At 38.2% G+C, this 8,202-nt stretch overlaps 1 protein-coding gene across 1 annotated transcript; it reads right to left on the reverse strand.

The window, feature by feature from the left end:
* Positions 1-63: 63 nt before the first annotated feature.
* LOC128895817 (1-phosphatidylinositol 3-phosphate 5-kinase) lies at positions 64-7,927 on the reverse strand. Its single transcript, XM_054158746.1, has 14 exons — positions 7,677-7,927; positions 7,292-7,503; positions 6,961-7,150; positions 6,648-6,885; positions 6,346-6,552; positions 6,068-6,279; positions 5,666-6,008; positions 5,239-5,599; positions 4,896-5,166; positions 2,122-4,828; positions 1,483-2,036; positions 1,025-1,357; positions 682-843; positions 64-614 (listed from the first exon to the last, which is right to left on the reverse strand). The coding sequence occupies exons 1-14, from the start codon at positions 7,789-7,791 to the stop codon at positions 418-420; spliced, it is 6,102 nt and encodes a 2,033-aa protein (XP_054014721.1). The 5' UTR covers positions 7,792-7,927; the 3' UTR covers positions 64-417.
* Positions 7,928-8,202: the final 275 nt, after the last annotated feature.

Consider the following 8,202-nt stretch of genomic DNA (forward strand, 5'->3'; position numbering starts at 1 on the left):
TTTCTATATAATTTTATGTAACTCGCTCATTTTAACCATCTATAATTTGAGCTTAAATAGAGATTTGTTTGTAAAGTTTATTATAAACTTAGTATATACATGTAATACAACAATTAATGTGTTGATGAGTATAAACAGAAATGACGTGATTTAAATATTTATCGTAGCATAAATTAAAGGATTGAAACTATACAATGGAACGTCGCGACATGACAAAGTTAACTTATTTTCATCACTTCGTTACAAAATGCTGCAATCTACTGGTAATTTCATAAAATATTAATATACAGTACGTATCTCTATACGCAACACTGTTCGCTACGTGTGAGTCAATTGCATAGAAAATATATGTACAATGTTTTCGGTATAGAATATCTGTGAAAAATTGAAAATTTCATTTTTCGGAAATTATGTCTTTTACGTTTCAACACCTTTACCTAAACCGGACCATCTGTCCGGTACAGGTAAGAAGTATCGATGCATAGCTGCTATGAAACGGGCTCGATATTCTTCTGGTGATATTATCGTTGGTAATTTTCCTTGACCACCCAATATGCCTGATTTTTTTACCATCGTTTCTAATTTCTTGTCCCATGTGAATGTTCGTATGTAATCTACAAACACGATATAATTTAAAAAAAAGACATTTCGTGCCTTTGGAAAAATGATCGTGCAACTTACCGATTATACCTAATACGAGTTCATCGGAATTTGGCTCCAAACCAACCAGCAACGAATAATCCATTACAGAATTATCAGCCAGGAACTTCGTGTCTTGTTCAATGGCTCTGTTTAAAACTGCTTTAGAATGCGATCTAATGTATAGGGGCGAATCGCAGCTCACTAAAAATGCAATTTATCTTGTTATCGGTTCGTAAGTTCGGTATGAAAAATATTAACTGTACATCATGCACCTGGGTCTTTTTAATCACGATTAAACAAGCTGTCTGAACAAAATAGACTCAGGTGAATGATGGGAACCCTAAAAATAACGTGTCTGATGGAAGCTTGACACGATACTAACTGTTCAATAAATTTTCATCGAGCAGCACTAGTTCTCCTTCGTGACACGTGTCGACGGGATTTACTAGCCGATTTCTCACCGAACCTTTCAAATCGAATTTGTCCGTTATCGTTCTATTATAAAATAAATTCTCCATCACAAGCACGCTAGTGCGAAGCGCGGCATTTGTCGTATTATTTTTAAACGATACTCTGTAAACACCGACTATCTTTCCTAACAATGTCGGTTGTTTAGTTTGTTGACATTTCTCCATATACGAAAAGTAATTTGGTGCAAAATCGAGAAATATTTGCATCTCTATTCTAGACATCTCTTTTATGATGAACCTGTCGTCTGTAAAGAGAGGGTTCAAATATTATGAAAAAAATTCATACCACTGTAACGAAAAGTATATTAGGCTATACCAACAGTTTGGGACAACCTAATATAATTTCCCGTATCATATGATAATTATTTACCTCGACTTTTACAAAAAGCGCTCCCACTCTTTCCACCCCTCGCGGCCCATTGCACGCTTCGACTCATGCTCCTTGTGAATCCATCCTCTCCGAACGTTAAAACGCTGTCTCTGAGAGCAGCGAACTGCGCAGCATAATATATTCTACAATAGAAATTGGTGGTCGCGTCGTTAAACTGAACCTCGATATAATTTTGCTGCTTCGTAGCTTTCTTATCTTCGTCTGTCGGCTCTGACGTCGTTGCCAGACTTTGAGCACTGAAATCCATATTCGAGACACCCTTATCGGAGTCTATGGGACTCGCTGGGTTCGGGCTATTCCCTCTGAAAAACGATAAAACGGACGGACGCTTAAATTCTCCGGATTGCATCAGGTCGGGAAGACTCTCTTTATTTTCGGGGAATTTGCGCTTGTTCAATGGGCTAGGATTCAAATCTGGCCCCTTCGTCGTTCGCATTAACTCGTGTAACGCGTGTTTATAGTCGTGCGAGTCCAGCGCGTGTGCAATTATAGATGAAGGTTCCGATTCGAACACCACTATCGGTACGACCGATCTGTAAAATGGAAATATCTTTGTACGTAGAGTAATTAACAAATATGATTATTATGCGTTTTCTCTGTGATAGAAAAATATCCTACCCAAGAGGTAACAAATGATGCTCCAAAGATCCCAAAGGATTCGGTATCGGTTGTGTTACAGGGACGGAAGGCAATAATTGCGATAAAATAGTTTTCTTCTTTTTTTTCTTATCCGGCATATCTTCCACAGTGAGGGGCAACACGTCGGAATGCGACCTCTGATGCATTCTCGGGGATCCCTGAATGACGACGATGTCCTCAGGATTATTATATTCTAAGATTTCGTTGTCTGAACTTTCTACGCCTTCCGTCCCTTGTATATCATTTTGCGCAGCTGTGATAGCGTCGATGGCATTGTAATCCGCCGACATAGGGCTCAAATCTTCGATTTGAGATTCCGATGCGGTATCTTCTGTGATATACCCATCCGTGTCGATGATACTGTTGCTTCCAGCCGTTAACGATCGTTCGGTAAACCGTCGTGGTCGTTCGTCCTTCTTTTTCACGGACATTTCTAAAATCTTCACGTTCCATGTGAACACAACTTCCGATATCAATCGTTTTAGTATCACAATCCCGTCTTCGATTCTGAACATTAAAGCTTGGACCTGTTTCTCCGACACCTTCCCTTCGAGCTTCTTATTTTCTAATGTCGGCGACGTTAATTTCAGTTGAATCTCATCTATTTTGTTCTTGAAATACTGCTGATCTTTGGTTAATTGCTGCTTGGCAGCGTTTACGCTATCCATATCCATTTGCAAAGTCGTTATCTTCTCTCGTATCATAGAAAAAACTTCGTCGCCCTTTAACGCCAAGCTCTTCATCTCTTCGATCACGTCTGCGTGTTGTTTCGGATCGTAGATAATGTTTATCAGAGGCGGCGGCAGGGAAATCTCCCATTGCGATATCTTCGTATACTTGAACACGGCCAGCATGTTTTTCTTGGTGAAGTATTGATAATGATCGTGATGAAGCAAATGCTGACAAGTGTCCGTGCCACGTCTGACGTAAGCACTCCCGTGGAAACGTAATTCCAAGTATTTGGCAAAGGACAGCGACCAGGTGTCGTCTGACATCGGTACTACGGGAGAAACGCTTTTACATCTCATGCATTTGCTCCACATCAGAATTTGATTCGTGTCTTCTTGGGCGAACGGCTCGGAGTTCATTTCATTTAAATTGATATGTATGCACCCACCGTCGTGAGCGAATCGTCGAACGTGATGAGCAATTTGTGCTCGACAGGCCTGAGCTGGACACTTGTACTCGGACGTTAAGCAGTAACGTTCTAAAAAACGTCCGAGCGCTATGTCGTTTCTTCCATACAAATCCATATTAACGACCCACGGATTCACGCAGAACGCTGGTGTATCGTTACCAGTATGCGAAAAGCTGCAAAACGACACAGATAGGCGCTGATGACTAGCTGGATCTAAACAATCAGGCCACGTAGGCGTTTGATCGTTAACTTCAGTCTGCATTAGAATTTGTTGTTTCTCCGATAAAACGTTATTCGTTGGGTATAGTCGGCTGCCACACGCTCTAAAATTCGCTAATAAAGTTTGTACTTCACGACTGTCTACATCCGTGGTTAACCTTGCTTGAACAAACGGATGCCGAGGCTTTAGTTTTAACTTCATCAATGGATTTTCTATCCCGCTCTGATCTACGGACGCGCTGCTCGTTTTAACCTCTTTCACTTTGTCCAAGAATTGGTCAGAATAGTAGATTTCCCTCGGAAAGAAACTTCGCAACACGCAATTCCTACCTGTTTCGGTTTCCAAGTACGGTATGGAAAACTTTAAATAAGGCGAGACAGTTAGTATAGTTCCCTCCAGCGCTTTCTTAAATTTATTTAATAGTGGTAAATCAGCGACGCTTAAATGCTGACCGTTTGGACTAGTTCGATTGAAAACGTCTTCATCATCTTCGTTTAAATACTGATGCAGAGGATCGCTCTGATCGCTAATAGATTCTCCGTAAATACGTTTCTCCTCTGAAGGGACTTTATCTTTTACTTTTGGCTTCTCCGTTTCTTCTTCAATTTCTTTGTTTGCCTTTTCACTACCTTTACCGCTAAACAATTCCATGGTGCTATTTTGATCTTTGCTGCAGTCTGTACCAAGTCCAGAAGTACTATTTAGACTATCGTTACTATTAGATGTTTTACTCGTTGAACAATTCTCGGAACTTCTTGAATCAATCACGGAAGACTTAGTTTTAGACTTGAATAATTTTAAAGTGTCGTAAGGATCGGAATCTTCGGTTAACATGGAGGATATTTGTTTAACCGAGTTCGAACTTAACCTATTTTCGGTATAGTAAGTTTGATCTGTTAGTTTATCTTTCAGAGGTGTACTTCTATTAGCTGGAAACTCCAGTTCTATGCTTTGCTTATCGCTCGATGTACTTCCAGAATCTGTTTGAACTTTTGATACTCTCAAAATTTCCATGCTATCTCCACAATCTCCCGGATCGTTTTCTTCGCTTGTTTTGGCGTGCAATACTTTATTAGTTTCTTCAAAATCTGTAGAATCTTTATTCGATGTTTCATCCAAAAATGAATTGTCTTTGGGAGACGGCGGCCTTGCAAATTCATCCATAAGAAATGACTTTTCAAGACGCCATGAGTAAGCAGCGAAAATCATCATCGAAGTGACATTTTTCACTTTCTTCAATTCTGCTTGAGGACCGCCTCGTAATAAGATCGTAGACCCCAGATGTGGATTTGCACATCCCTCGAAATACATCAATGTTTTAACTCCATCTGAAAGAATCGCCAAGTTCTATACCACAAATATAAAAACAACATATCAGAATCTTCGATTACTCACTTTTTTCGCATGAGAAATTTCGCAAGTAAAACTTTTTGCATGTACCGAGCATATACCTTACACGTATGTGCGCGTCGATGGTATTGACAATATTAGCACCCGTGCATCGTGCGACTCTTTCCAAAACACTAAGTTTTACATTCAAAACAAGTGTTACGCCACATTCTCTGAGTCTGTCCTGTGCTAATCTCGATACAGATCGATGTACGAGTACAACATCTGGACCAAGAGCGGTAATCCTAGCAACTGTGTGACCTAAATACTGATTCTCCTGTGAATTAAATATTTTCGTTACGATACAAGCTGCTGACATCGCTCGCGAGTTAATAAATTTTGTTCGTACTTGTAACATTACTGGTTCTAAGCTCAATAGTTTTCCTTCGACGCGTTGATACATAAGCCCACACTGAAGTAACAGTATTTTTGGATGAGCTATCATCGCATTCATTCCCCTGTGGGCAACGTTTTTGGTGCAAACGACACCGGATACGATCTCACAGTCGTCTCTATTACCGCCTGGACATTTTTTTATTTGAACATATTGTCGAATATCCAGATCATCGACATTATGATTTAAGTCTGGCCTAACAAAGTCGACAATTTGATGGGCAATAGGAAGTATTATTTCTGACCAAGTTTGCGACAAGCCTTCTTTATTAAGAAGTTGCTTAATTAACGAATCTTCGTGTTGCTTATACGCGGATCTATAATTACGTGTATGTTAGTATAAATTGCCATTATTTTCATTAATATATATGCGTAGTACTTACGTTAAACACTCGTACGCATGTAGTTCGCCTAATACAGTTCTAAGGTTTGACGGTTTGTGCCAACCATTTCTTTCTTTAAATTCTTGTACCTGTAGTGTGTCGTTCAGAAGATCATCAGCAATTTTAAAATTACATGTATGTGATGTTACTGTGGCTTCCTTTTGTTCGATTACACCATCGCTACTATCTACAGAAATCGTAGTTAAATCCTCCGATGTAGGTCTTTTTAACGTAACGGTAGACGATTCTAAATTTAAATCTAAATAAAAACTTGAACTAGATGATGGTAAACGCCCAGTAGTTTGTTGCACCGAATTCGAAGGTTTTGTTTCACTTTCAGAATCTGAAATTAATTTGCATAGATGTATGTCTTCTCATATAAAATATTATAGTAAATATTACCAGTTGTCGAATCATGCTGTGGAATTGTTTTCACCCATGCAGGTTCTTGTGCGTCGCATGTAGTTTGAGTTTCACTCAAGTCTATACTTTGTATATGAGATAATTTGACTGGTTTGAATATAGATGTTGTATCGCTAAACACGTTGTCGGCAATGACTGGTTCGATAAAACCTGCTTCTAGCAATGCCTGCCCTATAGCAGTAGCCTGCACACTAAAAAACCATCATGATTTAATATTTTATCATAATGCACGTCTCGTTTTTCTATTCTATTCGTACCGAGTAGCTGCTTTATTTTGTGCTATCATCCAATTCACTAATTCGCTAGCTAAAAAGCAGTTGTGATAACTTTTCAGTCTAATTCTGTGCGTTTGTAAAAGAATCGCTTGGCTCGATCTAAATAACTCTTCGTAAACCATTCTTAAAGAAGCTGAGTTTTGTAAGGCTAGAGAACGCTCCTGAGACGTTAAGTAACTATTTGCTGATCTGGAAAAATAGTTTTTTTTTTTTTTTTGTAAATTCCAGCATATATATAGAGCACGAAATTTGTTAAAAAGACAAATTGGATAAAAAAATTATACCTTCCTGTAGCATATTTTTCTTCCATGTATCCCACGCTTGGTTTTCTACAGATAGAAGTTTCATCCTCTACAGTTTCATTCTCACATTTTTGTGTAGTAGGTGGTGGATCGCTTCCATATTTAACTTGAAGGTCTTCCTGCAATGCTTTTAAATCTGCTGACAGATCGCTCCTCATATCCGACGATTGTAAATAGGATAAAACTACTTTGCAACAATATGTACAAACTCTAAGATCCCCTTTAACCAAAGTTTAGTTATCATTACACATCCAAGCAATAAATAATAATGAATATGCATCCGATATTTTCCTACCAGTGCATCCCATGATTTTTCCAGTGATCTGATCAGAGCAACACTTTGAACAAAATATTTGACCACAAACACGACAGTGATGTCTTCTGCGAAATGTTGTAAATCTTTCTCCACATTCGTAGCATTGCTTGCTTACACTGTCTGGCATCCAATAGCTTCTTAATTGAGAGTCTTTGTAAGAGCGTAAGTTCTATATTTGGAGAGTAATAATATAATATATACAATAGACCACCGATATACTTCATTATTCAACTATTCAGAGGATCTCAAATATGATTGAATGATGTATAGTTTATACTAATATCTATAGAACAAGTAAAAGATGACTTACATTACTTTTCTGAGCTACAATGTTACTAATACGTTTCAAGACATTCGGTAAACTTCTGCCTTCGTGAGTATCTAATGGAAAGTTCATTACGCTAGAGCTATCATCCTCCGGTGTTTCCTCTGTGCTTTCAGATTGTTTCCATGACTCTGAATCAGAGGAGCTTTGTTTCTCATTACTAGAAGACACTGTAGAATCATCAACGTTTTGAGCACCTAAACATTAAATACTATACAGCGCAAGGACTTTGTTGTTTCCTAAATACTTTCGCTATATATTAATGACAAATACACTAACAGATATCGAGTGAACCATGAATAATACTTTTTAACTACAGACACAACATTTTCCATAACATTCAAACATGATATAGAAGAGAATATCTTACTTCTAGTGAAGTTGAAGAACTTGGAAAATAAGGAAGCAACGACAGGTTGACTCTCTTCGGGGCTTAACGGGGCGAACTCCGTAAGCTTAGACGGTGAATTCATATTTTTATTCATTTTGTCTGATGCTATCTTCCTATGAACATCTTTAATATAATCCTTCACGAGAGGCCGTCTTCGCACCTGCTCCGGTAAATACAAACAAAAAAGTTTTCGACGGAAACGTCAGATGATTATGCCACTACAGACGACGTCGTCTGTAATGCCATCTAATCTTATCATGTTATGTTTGTATCCCTACAGATGGCAGTGCGTTGTCCAAAACAGGGCATTAATCACCAGTTTTTTAAAGAAAAATCTCTTATCATACATTAAAATAATATATATTTTCTTAATATTCAACAGTCTCGGAATTTAGTAGGAATTGTATTAATATTTAGTAGGGTGGATGAAAATGTGTGCGTGAATGTACATGGTATTTAAAACATTGTTGCTATAGATTAAAAGAAGTATTGTCCACTTGTGGAA

This window comes from Hylaeus anthracinus, unplaced genomic scaffold (genome assembly GCF_026225885.1).
Source record: "Hylaeus anthracinus isolate JK02 unplaced genomic scaffold, UHH_iyHylAnth1.0_haploid 5, whole genome shotgun sequence".
Lineage (NCBI taxonomy): Eukaryota > Metazoa > Arthropoda > Insecta > Hymenoptera > Colletidae > Hylaeus > Hylaeus anthracinus.

Coding starts and splice junctions, on each gene's coding strand:
- LOC128895817 (XM_054158746.1), bottom strand. CDS start 7,791: ATGAATAAAAATATGAATTCACCGTCTAAGCTTACGGAGTTCGCCCCG. Junction 6,280..6,345: donor CAAAATAAAGCAGCTACTCG/GTACGAATAGAA, acceptor ATGGTTTTTTAG/TGTGCAGGCTACTGCTATAG. Junction 615..681: donor ACTCGTATTAGGTATAATCG/GTAAGTTGCACG, acceptor TCGTGTTTGTAG/ATTACATACGAACATTCACA.